This window comes from Cololabis saira, chromosome 14 (assembly GCF_033807715.1).
Source record: "Cololabis saira isolate AMF1-May2022 chromosome 14, fColSai1.1, whole genome shotgun sequence".
Taxonomy (NCBI): Eukaryota; Metazoa; Chordata; class Actinopteri; order Beloniformes; family Belonidae; genus Cololabis; species Cololabis saira.
The window spans coordinates 11,941,294-11,962,995 of record NC_084600.1 but is presented as its reverse complement, the minus strand read 5'-3'; the positions used below and the strand labels follow the sequence as shown (position 1 = coordinate 11,962,995).

Genomic DNA, 21,702 nt, shown 5'->3' with positions numbered 1-21,702 from the left:
TAAATGTGGGGCCAAACAGTCAATTCAATTCAATTCAATTTAATTCAATTTTATTTGTATAGCGTCTAATACAACAAAAGTTGTCGCAGGCCAGCACGCAGCTCCTGAAGCTCCGGCCTGTAAACATGCACAAAAGAGAAAAAAGGGGGCCAGCTCAAGAAACTACAGGAACGATGGACAAAAATGATGGCTATGAGATACTTATAATAAATAAAAATGGAAGAGGAGAAGAGAAGAAGGGTGAGAGGCCCCGCCCAGTGGATCATGTCGGTGCCTCCCTGCAGCATAGGACTATAGCAGCATCTACCACAAAGCTATATTTGAGACTAACTATTATAGTCTTGTTCTATAGCTGCAGCTATGACTATTGCCTCTAACACACTAGAGCAGGGGTCGGCAAGTAAGTTTGGCCTCGGGCCAAATTTTTTCGGAGCAACTGAATGGTGGGCCAGAACATCACATCAATCAGGCGAAACATGTTTTTTTCCTACTAAACAAAACTTTTTTCCCCTTATCTATAGGCTACTATTATTATTATTATTATTATTATTATTATTATTATTATTTATATTATTATTATTATTATACTATTATATCTTGTACAAAAAAGTAATTTAAGAAAGTCATTCTTGCATTTTAGAGTCCATTTTAAGAATCTTTTATTTGTTATTAAACCTTTAAATGGTCTGGCCCCGCTTTACCTCTCTGAGCTACTGCTCGGTGCCTCAGGTCAGCTGATCTGCTGCTCCTGGAGGCTCAGAGGGGATAGAGCTTTTTCTGTTGCCGCTCCAAAATGATGGAACGAGCTTCCTTTAAACATTAGACAAGCCTCCTCACTGTCCATTTTTAAAACTCGTCTTAAAACCCACTTTAATTCCTTGGCTTTTAACCCTGCATGAGACGCTGCTCCTGTTTTAGTGTTTTTATGGTTTGTTTTTAGTTATTGTTTTTAATTAGTTTAAAAAACAAACAATTATTTTAGTATATATTTCTTGTAAATTGTCTCATGTTCCTGTGTTGTTTTATTTATTTCTGTACAGCACCTTTTTTCAGCTGTGGTTGTTTTAAAGTGCTTTATAAATAAAGTTGAGTTGACTTGAGTCGAGTCAGTGGTCAAGGTGCCTCCTGGACAACTCCCTGGGAAGATGTCCAGCAGGTCAGACCCGGGACCGGCTGCAGACGTCAGCACCTCTCTGCTCTGGCTGCAGATGGATGGATTCATAGCTATAATTTGTATAATTTGGAAATAATTTAGAATGGAAATAAACAATTCACTCAACTGGCTGGATGTGATTTAAAAGCTTCATGATTTCATGAAAATTCATGAACCAAATGAGGTCTGAAAAGATTTGATTACCAGAGTTTATAATCTGCTACTCAAGCTACATGTGCGCCCATGCGGTGTAGAGTCCTTTACCGCATTAACATGTCTTCGTGAAAATGCTTCAAACACCTGATTTAAGATAGGTTAAGACATCAAGTTTGAACAGTTATGAATCAGGAAAATAAAAAAGTATTGGTATAAATTATACTATGCAGTAAAGAAAATGGAATTCCAACGACAAAACCACTAAGTACATCAGAAAGGTCAAATATTTTTATACATTGCGATGATTAAAGTATTTCTGAGACTAATACTGTATGTTCAGTCATTTGTGTTCATTTATTCAAGGAAACGGTAAGATACCATGAATAACAATGAAGAGACACGTCTATAACACAAACTAAGATTCATTACTTCACAATTTTATACATTATATCAAGTATATAGTCCAGAACATCGCGATCACACCTAAGAGGTAAGAGGTGGAAGAATGCTTTAAACTCCTCCTCAGTGAAGCACAGTACTCTGTCCCTTTATCCATTTGTATGTTTCTATTTAATGATCTGCACTGATCAGTCCCACCTGGGGGACAAGAAACAACTAGTTCCACTCTTTGCTGCAGCTGATAGTACTTAAGTGCATGTGCAGGACTTGACCCCCCCCCCCCCCCCTCCCTTCTCCAGATTAAACACCACATCATAGTGTGCTGGGGCCTCATTTATAAAGCTTGCTTGCGCACAAAACAGGGCTTGAAAGATGCGCACGCCACCTTCTACGCAAAGGTTGAAAATGAAGCCAGATTCATATAAGTCTGGTATGTCATCACATACCAGACCAGATAGATCCATGTACATCCATGTACATCCAAGCCGGTGTTCTGCCTCGGCAGAAAATACTACCGTACGATCCCCATTTCTTTTATCTCAGTTTCTTTTTTTTCAAAGGCTTTTTCATGCAAATAGACGATTTAACAGCAGGAAGACAGAATGTGCTTCCACATAGATCTATGTGTACGACGCTTCGGCGGAAGAAAAAATCTGTCAAATCACGCTTCCACATAGATATTGGCAGGTAGGATGATTTGACAGATGAAAATACCCTGTCAGATCACGCTTCCACATACTGTAGATAAATGTTGATGTCTATGTGGAAGCGTGATCTGACGGGGTATTTTCATCTGTCAAATCATCCTACCTGCACGCCGTGCCGGTGTCGTGCCAAAAAGTGATTGCCTGCCAGAATCTGATTTCTCCCCTGAAAATGGGTCTTTTCACCTGCCAAAAATTGATTGAAGGCCAAATACAGTTAATGAAAGGTTGTTTCTACCTAAATATGATTTGATCTCATTCTTGAGCTTCATAATATGAAAATCTGACGTTTCAGCGCTATCGCTCAACAGGCTGCTGTGCGCGCTCCCGCGGCCAGAAATCAGGTTCTGGCAGGCGACTCACTCGCTTTATTTTTGTTAGTGATGCCATTACTGTGACCACCAAATAATGTTGTTTTCCTGGCCTCCACCTCATCCACAACATCTCGAACTCAGTCTCCGCAAAATTTCGCTTTCTGGTCTTCCCTGCCGTGATTTTTGAGTGTAAAACACAGTTGCTCGGCAGGTTCACTCATATGCAAATACAGTCGCCAGGTGCTTTGCATTCACCATATATGGTAAAAAGTGGGCGTGTAGAGGGCAGGATATGAGGCAAATTCACCTGCGCAACCTTCCAGCTGGAATGTGATTTATAAAGCGAACATGCGTGCAAGTGTGCGTGCACACGGTTTTATAAATCCAGATTTTTTTTTGAGCACGCCATTTTCGGCTTTTGGGCTCACGTGCACTTTTAGTATGAATCCTACACACTCTTTTATAAATGAGGCCCCTGATCTGTAAATGCTGTGTAACATGCTGAGATGAGGTTGCTGTGTCTGCACAGCAATATGCTTTTGTTCTTGTTGCTGACATTCCAGTTGTATGGTTTTCCATGATTGTCAAAAAACAACTAATCATAATACGAATCTGTGAGGGTCATGGAATGCTTTAAGGGGATGTAAACACAAGAATACAGGAGTTCATATGACTGAGGCAGATATTCAAACATGGGCCAGACAACCAGCACTGTCACACTGCAACAGGGCTTGAGAGATGAGGGGCAGGGAAGTCATTCCTCCAAAGTCCTGAAGGCGTTCTGCATGTCCTCCAGCAGCTGGGCCATGTCCGCCTTGATCTTAGCTTCACCATCTTTAACAGGGTCCTAAAAACAACATCAAAAACAACATTTTTTTTACATTTACAGACACAAAATCTTATTTGTCTTGACTGAATAAAAACTTAAGGAAAAAAAGAGAGAAGGGGATGCCACGAACAGCAGATCAAAGAATAAGTGTGTTTACACGGGAAGTTTAATTCCTCTTTAATTCAGAATTAAAATGAAATCCGATTTAAAATGAGTAAAAATGACCATGTAAACACCTAATTCCGAATGAAACTTAACTCCGAAGTAAGTGGCTGGTTTATTCCGATTTTAAATCCGAATAGAATAATTCTACGATCATGTAAACACTCATTCCGCTTTAAATTAATTTCGGTCTTTCTGCGCTGCTTGTTCCCTCGCCCGTCTGTCTCCATGACGCTTATATTCCGCGCTGGGCTTGTTTTAGAAACAAAGTTTCAAGATGGCAGCACGCAGTAAACGCTGGTCAAGAGCTGAGACCATTTATTTAATAAATAGCTTGGAGGACCTGGAAATAATTAAAAGAACAGATGGCAGGAAACAGAAAGCTTGTTTTTCTTCCGGTAGACGTAACTTCGGATCCGCCCCCCTATCCAATCAGAACCTTCCCAACCCCCAGACCTGTAGAGGAATTGGATAAAGCCGATCAAACGCGTTTTCCATGTAAACCTCAATTCGGAATAACTATTTCCATGTAAACTCGAAGGAAAATAGTTTAATTCTGAATGATTTAAATCTGAATAATTAATTCTGAATTAAAAAACCTCATGTAACCGTGGCCAGTAAGTGTGTACCTTGAACTTCATGGAGCTGAGCTTGTACAGAGTGTCTCCCATGTGTTCCCGGATCATGGCCCAGGTGATCTTGTTGTCGCTCTGAGCCGTTGTCTCCACTGCATGTCTGGCCATGTCGTAGAACGCTATCGTGTTTGACAGGATGCCAACAGTCTTATAAAAGGGGCAGAACCTGTGCGTGAGGACAGAGAATGTGTGAAGATCACTTCTTAATAAACAATAAAAAAAGGAGATGAAACCATCTGCAGACACGCAACTCCACATCCACATACTTCTTCCTTTTATCTCCACAGAAATCAATGGATGGAAATAATACATTACTGTCTGAAATGTGGAGTGTCTGAATCACAATGAGGCTCATGGCTGGTTTGTTTTTTTTTTTAAATTGTTGTTACATGATTAATATTCTCTTAAAATAGGAAACATTAACAAAGCATTTGTCTTTAGCTTTTGAAAATCAAAGAATTTATCTAATGCAACATTTATGGGATTTAAAGTGTTTTTCACTGAATTTCGTGTCAGTCATGTGTGCATTCCTTCACAGCTGCACCTCCATCCATTCATCCATCCATTGTCCACCGCATTATCCGAGTCCGGGTCGCGGGGGCAGCAGTCGGAGCAGGGATCCCCAGACTTCCCTCTCCCCGGACACTTCCTCCAGCTCTTCCGGGGGGACTCCAAGGCGTTCCCAGGCCAGCCGAGCGACGTAGTCACTCCAGCGTGTCCTGGGTCTTCCTCGGGGCCTCCTCCCGGTGGGACATGCCCGGAACACCTCACGAGGGAGGCGTCCAGGGGGCATCCTATACAGGTGCCCGAGCCACCTCAGCTGGCTCCTCTCGATGTGGAGGAGCAGCGGCTCTACTCCGAGCTCCTCCCGGGTGACAGAGCTCCTCACCCTATCTCTAAGGGAGCGCCCCGCCACCCTGCGGAGGAAACTCATTTCGGCCGCTTGTATCCGGGATCCCGTTCTTTCGGTCATGACCCAGAGTTCATGACCATAGGTGAGGGTGGGAACGTAGATCGACCGGTAAACTGAGAGCTTTGCCTTTCGGCTCAGCTCCCTCTTCACCACGACGGACCGATACAATGACCGCATTACTGCGGCCGCCGCACCGATCCGCCTGACGATCTCGCGCTCCGTTCTCCCCTCACTCGTGAACAAGACCCCAAGATACTTAAACTCCTCCACCTGAGGCAGGAACTCTCCCCCGACCTGGAGGGTGCAAGCCACCTTTTTCCGGTCGAGAACCATGGCCTCAGACTTAGAGGTGCTGATTCTCATCCCAGCTGCTTCACACTCGGCTGCAAACCGCCCCAGTGCATGCTGAAGGTCCTGGCTCGAGGGAGCCAACAAGACCACATCATCTGCAAAAAGCAGAGATGAAATCAAGTGGCTCCCGAACCGTACCCCCTCCGGCCCCTGGCTGCGCCTAGAAATTCTGTCCATAAAAATAATGAACAGAACCGGTGACAAAGGGCAGCCTGCCCTGCCGGAGTCCAACACGCACCGGGAACAGGTCTGACTTACTGCCGGCAATGCGAACCAAGCTCCTGCTCCGGTCATACAGGGACCGTACAGCCCTCAGCAGAGGGCCTCCGACCCCGTATTCTCGGAGCACCCCCCACAGGATGCCACGTGGGACACGGTCGAAAGCCTTCTCCAAGTCCACAAAACACATGTGGACTGGTTGGGCAAACTCCCATGCGCCCTCGAGCACCCTGCGGAGGGTGTAGAGCTGGTCCAGTGTTCCACGACCGGGACGAAAACCGCATTGTTCCTCTTGAATCCGAGGTTCGACTATCGGCCGAATTCTCCTCTCCAGCACCCTGGAATAGACTTTCCCCGGGAGGCTGAGGAGTGTGATTCCCCGGTAGTTGGAACACACCCTCCGGTCCCCCTTTTTGAAGAGAGGGACCACCACCCCGGTCTGCCAGTCCAGAGGCACTGTCCCCGACTGCCACGCGATGCTGCAGAGGCGTGTCAGCCCCGCAACATCCAGAGACTTGAGGTACTCAGGGCGGATCTCATCCCCCCCCGGTGCCTTGCCACTGAGGAGCTTCCGAACTACCTCAGTGACTTCAGCTTGGGTGATGAATGAATCAACCTCTGAATCCTCAGCCTCTGCTTCCTCGACGGAAGGCGTGTCAGCGGGATTGAGGAGATCCTCGAAGTATTCCTTCCACCGCCCGACGATGTCCCCAGTCGAGGTCAACAGCTCCCCTCCTCCACTGTAAACAGTGTTGGTGGAGCACTGCTTCCCCCTCCTGAGGCGCCGGATGGTTTGCCAGAATTTCCTCGAGGCCGACCGGTAGTCCTCCTCCATGGCCTCCCCGAACTTTTCCCAGACCCGAGTTTTTGCTTCCGCGACCGCCCGGGCCGCAGTCCGCTTGGCCTGCCGGTACCCGTCAGCTGCCTCGGGAGTCCGCCGAGCTAGCCAGGCTCGGTAGGACTCCTTCTTCAGCTTGACGGCATCCCTTACTTCCGGTGTCCACCACCGGGTTCGGGGATTGCCGCCGCGACAGGCGCCGGAGACCTTACGGCCGCAGCTCTGGACGGCCGCGTCAACAATGGAAGTGGAGAACATGGTCCATTCGGACTCAATGTCTCCGGCCTCCCTCGGAATCCGGTCAAAGCTCTCCCGGAGGTGGGAGTTGAAGACCTCCCTGACAGGGGAATCTGCCAGACGTTCCCAGCAGACCCTCACGATACGCTTGGGTCTTCCAGGTCTGACCAGCTTCCTCCCCTGCCAGCGGATCCAACTCACCACCAGGTGGTGATCAGTTGACAGCTCAGCCCCTCTCTTCACCCGAGTGTCCAAGACATACGGCCGAAGGTCAGATGAAACGACAACAAAGTCGATCATTGACCTCCGGCCTAGGGTGTCCTGGTGCCACGTGCACTGATGGACACCCTTATGCTCGAACATGGTGTTCGTGATGGACAGACTGTGGCTAGCACAGAAGTCCAACAGCAAAACACCACTCGGGTTCAGATCGGGGAGGCCGTTCCTCCCAATCACACCTCTCCAGGTAACACTGTCGCTGCCCACGTGAGCGTTGAAGTCCCCCAACAGAACGATGGAGTCCCCAGTTGGGGCACTTTCCAGCACCCCTCCCAGGGCCTCAAGGAAGGCCGGGTACTCTGCACTGCCGTTCGGCCCGTAGGCCGAAACGACAGTGAGAGACCTATCCCCGACCCGAAGGCGCAGGGAAGCGACCCTCTCGCTAAGTGGGGAGAACTCCAACACATGGCGGCTGAGCTGGGGAGCTATTAGCAAGCCCACACCAGCTCGTCGCCTCTCACCATGGGCAACTCCAGAGTGGAAGAGAGTCCAACCTCTCTCAAGGAGTTGGGTTCCAGAGCCCAGGCTGTGCGTGGAGGTGAGCCCGACTATCTCTAGTCGGTACCTCTCAGCCTCCCGCACAAGCTCAGGCTCTTTCCCCCCCAGCGAGGTGACATTCCATGTCCCTAAAGCCAGAGTCGTCGTCCGGGGATTGGGTCGCCGGGGCCCCCGCCCACGGCTGCCACCCAAATCGCACGGCACCTTCCCCTTATGAACTCTCCCGCGGGTGGTGGGCCTACGGGAGGGCGGGCCCACGTCGCTCCTTCGGGCTGCGCCCGGCCGGGTCCCGTGGGCCAAGACCCGGCCACCAGACGCTCGCCTGCGAGCCCCGACCCCAGGCCTGGCTCCAGGGTGGGGCCCCGGTAACGCCAGTCCGGGCGACGTACACTTCCTTGATGGTTCTTGCTTCATAAGGGGCTTTGAACCGCTCTTTGTCTGACCCGTCACCTAGGACCTGTTTGCCATGGGAGACCCTACCATTAAGCCCCGGACAACATAGCTCCTAGGATCATTCGGGTGCTCAAACCCCTCCACCACGGTAAGGTGGCGGTTCAAGGAGGGGCTGCACCTCTTATCCTCCAATTCTTACCATTTTTCTTAACTTTCAGTTTTCCAGATTTGAATTTAGCCAAATGCTTTTTCATTGCCTCTTATTAACATTTTAATTTGACGGCACTGCTGTTGCTTAGTCATTGAAATACACAATAGCAGAAATCCAAAGACGTCACAGGTATGTGAATCTCTGACATCTGAGATGAGTTCAGACAAACAAAGCCTTGGTCGCCCACCTAAACAACAGATAGTCATGGGACAACATCCTGATTATCTACAAGATATCACATATCGGCATCTCAATGACTTGTGTAGCATCTTACAAAAATGTATTCTCTACATTGTTGTGAGATTCGGGATTCCAGTTTGTTGGGTCGGGTGTTTATTGTTAAAACTTTTTAAACATTCCTAACAAACACCTCCAGAAACTTCAATTCATTCAGAACTGTGCTGCCCAAACTCTGAAGAATAGGGCTGATATGGTCGTATTTGCCAGTTTTCATCAGAACCTACACTGGCTTCCTATAACCTCAAGAATCCAATACAAGATTGCCCTCATCACTCACCTCAACATCTACAGCACTGACCTCAATACCTCAAAGACCTCCTGACCCCTCACTCATCCACCCGGAACCTCCGCTCACAAAGCACCAACCTCCTCTATCAGCCCCGCACACGACTCCGCTCCATGGGGGACCGAGTCTTCTGCTCCGCTGCCCCCACATCTGGAACTCCCTCCCTGAACAGCTACGTCAACCCCAGACTGTAGATACTTTCAAAAAAGGGGCTTAAAACGTGGCCTGTAGTGTGATGATGTCAGCTACAGCCGACTCAGCCGCTTAGAACCTCGGCAGAATAGATACAGAAAAGTATCTACTCGGCACGCCTCCACCCGCCTTGACCCCTAGTGGAGAAGCACAAAACCGGGGCGAGGAGAGTCGCGCCGAGTCTCTGTGCTTTTACGCTTTTACTTCTGGTTTCTTATGTGTCTTGATTTTATTCCTTTTTGTTTATGTTGTTTGTTGGTTTCTATAGCACTTTGAGATTATTTTATGAAAAATGCTTTACAAATAAAATGTATTATTATTATTATTATTATTATTATTATTATTAAGTATTGGGAATATGCTGCATTCTAAATTGTCTTCAGGCACTGTTAACACTGTTCTACAGTTGGAATGGAAATAAAAGCCATGTGGAGAGTTTTTGTTACCTGTCGTAGGGGGTGTAACCGTTCTGCTGCAGGAAGTCATCTTTAATGAGTTTAGCAACCTCCAGAGTAATTTTATCAGTCTCTGCGAGAGAAGCCTGTGAGCAAAACAAAAACATGGATCCTGTTTGTGGTTTCCAATAATAGCAATGGAATACACCAAAGTCCTGAGATTATAAACAGGAGCAAATTATAACACATTAAAATGCACTAATTAACAAACTACAATACAAGTGTGTATACAAAGAGAACAAAGACTGAGGAAAGGTAATTAAGGGTTTGGTGGTCGCAGTCAGTGGACAGGTATAGATTGTTCTTGTTTGTTAGCAACAAGAAGTTTCCTCCTCTCTGCAGATTTCTGCTTTATGCTGATAATCAGGAAACTTCTTGTGCAGCACTTTTTAATCACTTAACACAGCATTGTTTTATCAGTGTGTCACAGGCGTAAGCAAATTATAATACGTTCTGTTAATAGAACGTATGATAATTGTTATTATAGTATTATAGTATATATTATTTACAATAATTCCAACAAGTAATAAAACGTCATTGATAAAAGGAATTCAGATACAATTAATATCAGGACTTTACTGTGGTGACTGTAATCTTAGTCACAGACACAATTTTCTGCATTTCCCATGACTTCATGTATTTGTGCATCCATTTTTGACCATTCTAGGAACACTTTAACCTGTCCTGTCTCACCTTGCCTACAAGCTGCACAATTTCAGCCAGGTCCTCCTCCTCCTGCAGAATCTCCTTTGCTTTTGTCCGAAGAGGGACAAACTCAGGAAAGTGTTTGTCATAATATTCATCCAGAGCTCGCATGTACTTGCTGTAGCTGATGAGCCAGTTTACAGAAGGAAAGTGTTTTCTCTGAGCCAGCTTCTTATCCAACCCCCAGAAAACCTGCAGACACAAAAACACAAGAGGCTCGTGTACAGTCAGAAATAATCCAGAGGAAGAATTACTGGTGGTGAATGAGATTAAATGTTAGTATAAAAGGGTGAGGGCTTATGGCCTGTAACTCACCTGAACAATTCCCAATGTGGCTGAGGTGACGGGATCGGAGAAGTCTCCACCAGGGGGCGACACACTAGCAGGAGTTCACCATATTCAGAGAAAAGGTCAGCCTAATAAATTACAGCTGGTCTATTCTGGTTGAAAAACTTCTTAATTTAAAAAAAAACCATCCAAACCCCTAACATCCAGCAGAAGGGGGTAGGATACAGTTACCAAGTCGATCTTATAATTCCCGCACTACCACTGAAAAAAACCTGCTAGTAGAAAAGTCCACTCACGCTCCAACGATGCTGACGCTGCCTTCTCTCTCCGGGTTCCCCAGGCACTTGACACGGCCAGCTCGCTCGTAGAAGGAGGCCAGCCTGGCGCCCAGGTAGGCCGGATACCCACTGTCTACAAGCAACAACATTCACAATGGCCACGGTTACAGGATGTTTTTTAATTCGGAATTAATTATTCTGAATTAAACTATTTTCCTTCGAGTTTACATGGAAATAGTAATTCTGAATTAAGGTTTACATGGAAAACACGTTTGATCGGCTTTATCCAATTCCTCTTAAGGTCTGGGGGTTGGGAAGGTTCTGATTGGATAGGGGGACGGACCGGAAGTTACGTCTACCAGAAATTACAGGACTGTCTCAAAAAATTTGAATATTCTGGGAATCTTAATCTTAAACTGTAAGCCATAATCAGCAATATTAAAATAATAAAAGGCTTGCAATATTTGATTTGTTGATTTGTAATGAATGTTTGACATTTTAGTTTTTTTTTTTAAATTGCATTACAGAAAATAAAGAACTTTATCACAATATTCAAATTTTCTGAGACAGTCCTGTACATCTACCGGAAGAAAAACAAACTTAGCCGCTACAACTTTGAAAAGCTCACTATTTTTATGTTTCCTGCCATCTGTTCTTTTAATTATTTCCAGGTCCTCCAAGCTATTTATTAAATAAATGGTCTCTGCTCTTGACCACCATTTACTGCGTGCTGCCATCTAGAAACTTTGTTTCTAAAACAAGTCCAGCGTGGAATATAAGCGTCATGGAGACAGACGGGCGAGGGAACGAGCAGAAAGAAAGACCGGAGTTAATTTAAAGTTGAATGAGTGTATACATGATCGCGGAATTATTCTATTCGGATTTAAAGTCGGAATAAACCAGCCACTTACTTCAGAATTAAGTTTAATTCGGAAAGGCCATTTTCATTTGGAATTAGGTGTTTACATGTTAATTTTTACTCATTTTAAATCGGATTTAATTTTAATTCTGAATTAAAGAGGAATTACACTTCCCGTGTAAACGCACCGAGTGGCTCAATTCATCTACTATAGTGTCTTCTTGAGTCTTTGGAAATCCATACAACCGGTGAACTCACCAGCAGGCATTTCAGCCAGTCTTCCAGAAATCTCTCTCAGAGCTTCAGCCCATCGAGACGTGGAGTCGGCCATCATGCTCACATTGTAGCCCATATCTCTGAAGTACTCCGACAGCGTGATCCCTGCAGAGGCACGTTACTGACACTGATCATTTCTCCAATAATAAATAAATGAAGAAAAGGTATTGAATGCAAATCATAAAAAAGGATTTCTGGTAATGTTAGACTCCTTTCTGGCATGTGTGGTACCTGTATAAATGGAGGCCTCTCTGGCAGCCACAGGCATGTTGGATGTGTTCGCAACTAGTGCTGTTCTCTTCATGATGCTCTCAACTTTGCCATCAACTTCCATAGTGAGCTGTCAAGACAAGAGCAGCGGACCGGGTCAATGCCGGTCCTTAACCCAAACATCTCTGCTGAAAACCTACTTTCCTTTCATCGTATTTTTGATCTCAAGTTTGTTTACCTTGAATTAAAAATCACAAATATCCGGCCTGTAGGATTTTTAAGATCCCTCTTACCAGGCATTGTAGTTTTGACTTGTCACAATAGCTGTAGATACAGTATTTCAAACATTATTATTGGCTTAATTTATTGTACATGCGTGGGCAAGACTTCACACTGGACTTTGGTTCAGTAAAATGTTAAAGTTTGCACTTACAGAAGGTCCAAGAGTCTCTTCCATAAAGCCAGAGAGGCTGCAGATTTAAAACTGCGTACTTCTTTAAATTTGGCCTCAGACTCTCTTCCAAAACGGTGCTATAAGATACTGTATTTAGATGCTTCTGTCTTCTTTTCTCTGTGATTTCCAACATGACCACAGATACCTGCAACCTCTTTTGTGGAAACTTTCATTCAAAAATGATAACATTTTATTGGGAAAGGCATAATATGAGTTTGAGGGAAATTCAGTGATTTTTTTTTTCCCTCTCTTCAACCTGGGGCATGTAGAAGAGTATGTTTTTTTGGGTCACACCAAAATCTTTGCAATCTGATTGCAAAGCTCCAACCTCCAATTGTTATTTTGAGGGACTGACATTATGGAAGGGGATCGCCACTCAATTTCACTTCAGGAAAATATTTGTTCTGGCGTTTTAAAGCAGGTAGGTTGTTGACGCAACATTTCTGATACAAGTATAAAACATGATTTAAGATTGAGAAGAACCGGACAACAATATCTGTATCTTATGTCCAACTGAGCTATTAAAACGTTGAAATGGCTTGTTATACTAAGCTTTATGGGTGTATAAAACAGCAACAGCAAAAACCAAAATGCAGATACAGGTAAGACTCGCAGAACTTAATATTCTTCCACCAACCTCAGGGAAATCTCGCAAAACTTCAGACATTTCATTCCCACGCTCTCCACAGCCGACATAGACGATGACATCACTGTTGGAGTACTTGGACAAGGACTGGGAGATGACAGTCTTTCCACAGCCGAAGGCCCCGGGGATAGCGGTGGTTCCACCCTGCACGCATCTGTACGGCACACAAACATCCCACAGTGGATTAGCGCAGATTGCTCCACACTAGGAGTGGGTGATATGGACAAACATTCACATCCCAGTGTTTTATATATATTGATACAATAATGATATTGAAGTGGGCTCTTAACCAGTTGGATATTAGATGAATGATGTTACTATTATGAGCTGCATGTTGTTGCAGGATGAGAGCTACTGTCCCTTTCAGAGTCTGAGGATTTGATTGCATTTGATTGCATGTTGCCAGATCTTTATTCTGTTTTTGGAGGTTTTGTTACAAGTAAACAGTACACCCATTCATTTGACCACTTCTACCATATACAATATAAACTGGTATTTTATATCATTTGGGTTAAATGGTAAATTGTAACTTGGTGCCATGCATATTCAACAAGCATTCAGCATAATATTTCTTGAAATATAACAGAAAATATAACCTAAAAATTAGTGATGCACCGAAATGAAAATTTGTGGCCGAAACCGAAACTAATAATAAACACTTGGCCGAATACCGAATAATACCGAACAATGGTTCTTCGCAGTTTTTCATTTATTTTGCCAATTTTTTCACCATTGCATAAATCAAATAAATGTGCAGTGAAATACCCGCCACTCACAATTTGTCTTACTGTACTTATTGTATTTTTTCCTCATAATCCTTTTTCATTTTCTCCCGTTCAAATCCAATTAATCGGGTCGCAGTGGGGCTTATCTATGCAATTTGAAGCCTTGTATAATAATTGTAAAAATCTGGGTTATTTTCTTGGAGGATCTCGTCATATCAGACAGTGAGGGTTCTCCACCGCGTCTGTAGTACGTGCCCTTTTCTCTGCGCTCTCTCGCCGATCTCCTGCGCTGTGCGTCACGTGACCGTCTCCATCACCAAGCGGCTTTCCCAAATCCAACCCAACTTTGAAATACTTCCACACTGCTGACATGTTTGCTGCATTTAACACCGCACGCCCCTCACTCCACGGTGTTTGATTGCATCATCACACGCCGTTATTAATTGTTCGGTTTTTTCCCCACTTATTCCACCGAACACCGAAAGTGTTTTTTTTTGCTATTTTCGGCCGAACAATTTCGGTTACCGAACAATCGGTGCATCACAAATTTTTTGTCCTCAAAAAATAAGAATAAGCTATAGTTATACATGGTAATGAGTTCATGATTTTTCTTGTGGAGAGGAGCACTCACGGAAAAAGTGCATCAAGAACTCTCTGGCCAGTTAGCAACGGATGATTGGCTGGTAGTTTCTCTGTTACGGGACGGATTTGTCGTACTGGCCACATCTGCATCATGGTGAACTTCTCCTTTATGCCTTCAAATTCAAGCTCCAGAACCACATCCTTGAAAGCAAAAAGTAGGAAATGCATCAAAAACTTTTGCCAAACAAGGGAGGATTTAGCCTCATAACAGGACTCACAGAAATGTCGTAGTTCCCAGGTTGGGCCAGGTAGGTGACGGTGCCTCTGTTCCGAGGTGGAAGCATCAACTTGTGTTTGATTAAGGAGTTTTCAAACACAATGCCATATATATCGCCACCTGTCACATGACTGCCAGCCTGAAGAGGAGAAGTAGTTAAATGAGTCAGACCAGTTGACGAGTCCATGTGTACATCAAAACACACATTATACCAGAATTATTTATTACCCGAAGGTTCTGGCTTGGAGAAAACTCCCATTTGATGTCTCTGTTAAGAGCACCGATGTTTACTCCTCTGGGGATGTAGATACTTTGAGTGAGGTCATTTATATCCTTTAGTGGACGCTGGATACCATCAAAGATGGAGCCCATGATACCCGGCCCCAGCTCTACAGAGAGGGGTTTCCCCGTCCGGAGGACAGGATCACCCACAGACACACCAGCTGTTGCAGAAAGTTAAGGCTACCAAAACATGACACAAAGGCTTTATTCCACCAGCTGTTGGCAGTAAAGTAGGCCAATAATACAAGTTTTGTAGCACTTAGGTTTTGGTAAAACAAAAAAAAAGTTCTATGACAAGTTTTGCTACATGTTCAATAACATAGAAAAGCAATATTGAAGTGGAAAAGATACATGTCTCCTCGTAGACCTGGATAGTTGCCATGTCCCCCTCTAAACGGATGATTTCTCCCACCAACTCGCTGTGACCGACACGAACCAGCTCATACATGGCAGCTCCAGCCATGGCAGTCGCTGTCACCACTGGCAAGTAAGACAGAAAGCAAAAGTGGAAACGGACTTTAAAAATAACAAACTACTCTTCCTCCAGAATTCACAAACCTCACTATCACAGACAATTGCACTTATAGAGGGATTTTCCTCTCTGTCTGATTATTCTATTAATTGGTCTAAATCCACAGTTTTGTGTATTAACTACAATTTTAGGAATATAGCCAATACTAAATTACAATCAGGGAACATTAGATATTTAGGCATAAATATCTCCCCTAGGCTGTCAGAGTTAATATAATTAAATTATGTTCAGCTTTTAAAGAAAATAGAAGATGATCTTTCCAGATGGAACTCTCTTCCCATTTCACTCATGGGAAGAATAGTCACTATTAAAATTATGGTTTTACCAAAAGTAAATTATTTTTTCTCAATGATACCATCCAAACCCCCTCCTTCTTGGTTTAAGTCATTGGATTCATATGTATCAAAATTTCTGTGGAAGAATAAAACACCACGTATTAGTTCCCCCCCAAAATAACATGAAAATCTAAGCATGAACAAAATTCAAGTCATGGGAGTAATAAAATTCAAGTAAAAAAGTCTGGATTAGCTGGTGAGAATTTCTAAGACATGTGTAAATTTTAATACGTCAAGAAAATTGAAATGGGTGCATATCTAAAAAATATATAAATTATAGATTAATATTCTTTTCGCTCCTCCACACACGGGCATACCACGGGACAAACATGCAAAGCATTTTTCCTTCTCCATGGATCTTAGAAGTACAGGACTGTCTCAGAAAAATAGAATATTGTGATAAAGTCCTTTGTTTTCTGTAATGCAAAAATGGCATACATTCTGGATTCATTACAAATCAACTGAAATATTGCAAGCCTTTTATTATTTTAATATTGCTGATCATGGCTTACAAACTCAAATATCCTATCTCAAAAAATCTGAATATTGTGGGAATCTTAATCTTAAACTCTAAGCCATAATCAGCAATATTAAAATAATAAAAGGCTTGCAATATTTTCAGTTGATTTGTAATTAATCCACAATGTATGACATTTTTTTTTTTTTTTTTTTTTTTTTTTTTTTTTTTTTTTTTTTTTTTTTTTTTTTTTTTTTAAATTGCATTACAGAAAATAAAGAACTTTATCACAATATTCTAATTTTCTGAGACAGTCCTGTAGGTTAAGTCGTGTCAAACAATCTTAGACCTTCAATAACACTGGTAGGCATTTAAATATTGGTATGTGTCATTGATTTAAAGAAAATCAGGACACAACTATGGCAATGTTGGATAATGTAAAAAATTGTGTTAATCCATTTCACGATACAGCACTACATATAAAATGATAAATGATTCAAAATACAATCTAGCAACAATAAACCAGACCTGGTCCAGAAACTCCATGTACAAATCCAAATCGGCTTTCTCGCTCCTCATCCTGGATTTTAGGAAGTTTTGAGGTGTCCATCTTAATAGTTACTGTCCAGCAAAACCCTTTAAGAGACGAAGAAGAGATACAGATGCTTTCAAGTTATAATTCAAGACTTTTTTTTTTTTTTAAACTTTATTTCAATTCCAGAAAATACAATAACATTAAAATAAATGGCAGGCATCATTCAATAATATAAAAAACAAACATACATAGGCATCATTATAGTCCAAAAAAATATAAAATTGTTGTCTTCACAAAAAAAGCTACAATAAAGTGCTAGTAGTTTGTGGCATTAACAATTACACTAAATAATAAAAGGAAGGCAATACATTCAGATATCCGTAAACATTTCTTTTATGAGGTTGACAGTGGTATTACATTTTTTGTTATTAGTCAATTGTATTGTCTCAAAATACATTTTGAAATCAACTTTAAAGGGAACTAAGGATGGACAGGATTTGGATAATTTTTCCTTATGAATGTGAAACTTAGCAACAAGAATCATTAAGTTGACCAGTTGTTGAATTTTGTAATTTTGGTTTTCGTAATAAAGTAAGATATCTTTAGCTTCTAATTTAATTACATTGTTAGTTTGAATGTCAAAAAATTCTTCAAATCTTTTCCAGAAACCTAAAGTATTCATATTCATAAAACAAATGTATGATGGTCTCTTCGTCATGTTTACAAAATACAAATCTTCTATCAATGTCTACAAATTTGGATATAAGTTGGTTGGTGGGGTAAATATGATTAAAATTTTATATTGGACTTCTTTTAATTTGTTTGAGATTGCAAATTTATAGGAGTTATAATTCAAGACAGGATTAATTTAAAAGGATCAGTGACGGGGCTGAAGTGCTGCTGATGTTTTGGTTTAGCTCATAAATGAATGACCAAGTCAAGAGCTAAACCAGTTACATCTGCAAACCGTTTAATGTTTTACCCTATAAGAAAAACCTGCTCATCGAAGACGAGCAGGGCTGAACAGATGAACAGATGTCAGCTTGTCACTTAGAGAGATTCTGCCGCAAAGCTGATTTGTACGTAACAGTCAGGTGATAAGCTAGCGAGGAACAGCAGTGTTTATCATCATTACCACATAGAGGAAAAGTGAATAGCATCAATGTTAACGACTCGTCGTGCAATATTTTGACAAAACGTGGAGGAAAACATAAACCACATTTTGTTAACTTCAGTATCTTACCTTATATTGATATGCGGCTGTTCCAAGTTGGTGTGTATTCTAGCAGACTGAGGAGGAGCTTCTCTGAGCTAATCACCTGCTCAGCACCGGACGGTCACGAGCATAGCGTGTATCCGTATCCGCCCCATGGAGCTGCTCTGATACGTCAAAGTTGCCGCCATATTGGATGAGGCAAGACTGTAAACTAATACAAGTAAATTGACTTATTTTCATAAAGCGCCTTTCTAGAAAGAAATTTACGTTTTACGTCTCATTTATTCATTCACACACGCACTAATATACTTGGGAAACAGTTAGGCACCAAATATAATATATTTAATTTTCTCAGATGGCAAACATAAGAACTTTATTGATCTCACATAGGAGTAATTCATGTTATATCAGCATTTTCTCATCAACAAAACATATTTTAAAATTTTCAAGTAACAAAATAACATAAAAAAGAAAGTCCAGATTGCTCAGAAGGTTCATCTAAATCATGTGACAAAGGTGCTCTTTGGTGGGAAAAAGGATGTCAAAAAATAAGAACAATTCAAGGCACTCTTCTTCAAATATAAAAAACCTTTATTTGAAATGGCTATTTCATGTAGAAGATTTTAAAAAGTCATCTTCTACATGAAATAGCCATTTCAAATAAAAGCGTTTTATATTTGAAGAAGAGTGCCTTGAATTGTTCTTATTTTTTAACAAAATAACATATTTGAACCATTTTTCAGACAATAAAATAACATTTGAACCATTTTTCAGACAACAAATAACATTCTTATTTTTGTGAGGGGGGATATACAGTATATTGTTTTTCGGCACTACCTTGTTCTCTATAGCTGATATAACATGAAATACTCCTATGTGGGATCAATAAAGTTCTTATTTTTGCCAACTGAGAAAATTAAATATATTATATTTGGTGGTCACGAGGAGAAAACGCCGCCATTTTGGCTCCGCCGTGTCTCTCTGCTGCAGCCGTGGAGGCCGCAGCCCAGTCTTCTCTTCTTGGAGCCAATATGGCGTCTGATGGTCAACAGTTTAGTTGTTCTCGTACAGTTCAGTTGAACCCCACTACACACTTTCACTAGGCTAGTTACTGACCTCTGCTGAATACAAGTGAACGGTTCAACTTAAATGAGGGATTTCTCAAAATGTTCAACTCCCTGTATTATCACATTATATATCCAGCTTTATTTTTTCTGCTTTTGGGTTACAGATTTCATTGTTAACCCCAACAGTAACCATATCCTTTATTATTTGTCTCCATTCACCTCTCATAGATTGCACCCATGAAATAGGTCTACTTAATAACGGATGCAATCATGCTGTCTTAAAGGTGGCATACTATCAACAATCAATTTCTATGCAGATGACAAGTACATTTCAGTTAAAAAGGAAAGAGAAGAAGATGTACAGAAGAATGCATTCACAGAAGGACTTTCAGGAAAAATCTCCCCACATTTCAAAATCACACAAAAAACAAACAATATAATGACTGAAAAATAACACCCTACACAAACTGAGGTAGCAATTACAAAATCTCACAAAATGTGACAGAGTAGGCTATAGGGGGTTGTACATAAGGGGAAGTTACATAGTCATAATAGTTCCTTCTCTTTGTAACTGGAATGTTGTGGGAGCGTTGTTTACAGGCGTGAGCAGCTGATTGCACGTGTAAAGCCGTGCCGTTGCCTGGAGACAGACTGCGGTCCGCAGGGGCCACGGAGGACAAGCAGGTCTGGAGCAAACGGAAGGAAAAAAGGAGAAGACACAAACCAGCGGTCCCAGCGAGGTGTTTGGGGAGTAAAAGGCCGAGCTGGCAGGGCTGCTGAAGCCCGGAGGGAAGACCGGGACTGGAGCACATGGCTTCAGTGGAACATGGGTGCACATCCCAGACAGCAGCTTTGAGGTCCCAGCTACACGGGGGACAGAGACTCATGAAGAAAAAGGGTGGTGGACCTGCACTTTATGTAAGTGAGAGGTGGTGCAACCCCGGACATGTTCATGTGAAGGAACGTCTCTGCAGCCCAGACATTAACTGCTGGCTGTGGGAATGAGTTGACGTCCAGCTTAGGGTTGCCACCTTTCAGAAATAGAAATAAGGGACGCCCCGATTTCAGCAGCGCAGGAGCCAAAAAAAGTGACGACCCCAAAATTTGTTTTGAAAAAACAAAATGCTTTGATTTAAAGTTTAAAAAGAAAAAATTAATAGCATTGAACTTGCATGACTGTACAGACAGCCAACCATACTAGCAACTGAAATAGCCTCCTATGCTACGTATGTCCACATCAGCCAAGATGTAGAATATAGCTACAGGTGACGGTCGGAAAATTTGAATATGGTGTAAAAGTTAATTTATTTCAATAATTCAACTTAAAAGGTGAAACTAATATATTACATAGTCTCATTACATGCAAAGCAAGATGTGTTAAACCTTTATTTGTTATAATTTTGATGATTGAATTGTTTATTGATTTCATAATATAGAGATTTTTTTATTTGGGGTTTTCATAAACTGTGAGCCATAATCACCAAAATTATAACACATAAAGGCTTGCAATATCTCACTTTGAATGTAGTGGGAAATAATATATTAGTTTCACCTGTAGTTGAATTTACTACGAATGAAGTTTTGCAATATATTCAAATCTTCCGACCTTCACCTTTTTATTGCGACATCAATAAATAAGAGCATAATATGTGTCTGTATTGGTTCAATACGGAACGCAACTTTTAATTCCCAATTACGTAACAATTCCGTATTTCAAGGGACGGGTGGCAAGCCTAGTCCAGCCGTCAGCTGGTGCAGCCTGTCATCAGCCCCCACGCCGCTAAACTACTGACTGGACACCCGGGCACATTCAGGGTTATTATTACGGGTGATTTTAATCATGCTTCACTGGACAAAACTTTAAATAAACTTTCAACAGTACATGGACTGCCCCACCAAAGAAAATAAAAACGCTGGATCTCCTTTATGCCACTGCCTTTTTATATCACTACAATTTCTCAGCTTGGGATAAATAAAGTATATCTATCTATCTAATACTAATAGTAATTTAAAATACGCCATAATATGTTTTATAATTTGACTTGTCATGACAGGAAAAGCACAGGTTTCTGCAGTGTTCAAGTACTTCAGACTGCAGTGACAGTGAACCGGTATTCATGATGCAACGATCCTGAAACTGAAGAAGCTACTTGGAACCCAGTTAATCAGTGTATACATAATTCATACCAGTGTTTTTACTACACTCATATGTCTGAATGTTTTATGTCAAAAAATAGCTGGTACTGCATATAGGTATGGTCTGTTTATGCTGTCAGAGAGATTTAATATGGGCAGAATAATAATGGATGAAAACCCAGCACATCATTTGATTCATATTCTGCTTTTAATATATGCAATAGATACAAATGGTCACCTGAACATAGATGAAAAGTGTGCAATTGCAACATTTCCACATTAAATATTTTTGTGGCAATGCAGAGTGAATAGTATTCGGTGCAGTTGTGGCTCAAGAGGACATAGGATTGTGGAGTGTGTTGGATTTATTTTATTTAT

At 42.1% G+C, this 21,702-nt stretch overlaps 1 protein-coding gene across 1 annotated transcript; it reads right to left on the bottom strand.

The window, feature by feature from the left end:
- Positions 1-1,389: 1,389 nt before the first annotated feature.
- LOC133459587 (V-type proton ATPase catalytic subunit A-like) lies at positions 1,390-18,248 on the bottom strand. Its single transcript, XM_061739689.1, has 15 exons — positions 18,149-18,248; positions 16,899-17,006; positions 15,398-15,526; positions 14,993-15,207; positions 14,766-14,903; positions 14,537-14,688; positions 13,172-13,334; positions 12,102-12,210; positions 11,853-11,975; positions 10,754-10,868; positions 10,485-10,548; positions 10,158-10,361; positions 9,456-9,550; positions 4,347-4,518; positions 1,390-3,573 (listed from the first exon to the last, which is right to left on the bottom strand). Exons 2-15 carry the CDS (start codon positions 16,978-16,980, stop codon positions 3,481-3,483), a joined length of 1,854 nt encoding a protein of 617 aa, XP_061595673.1. The 5' UTR covers positions 16,981-17,006; positions 18,149-18,248; the 3' UTR covers positions 1,390-3,480.
- Between the last annotated feature and the right edge of the window lie 3,454 nt (positions 18,249-21,702).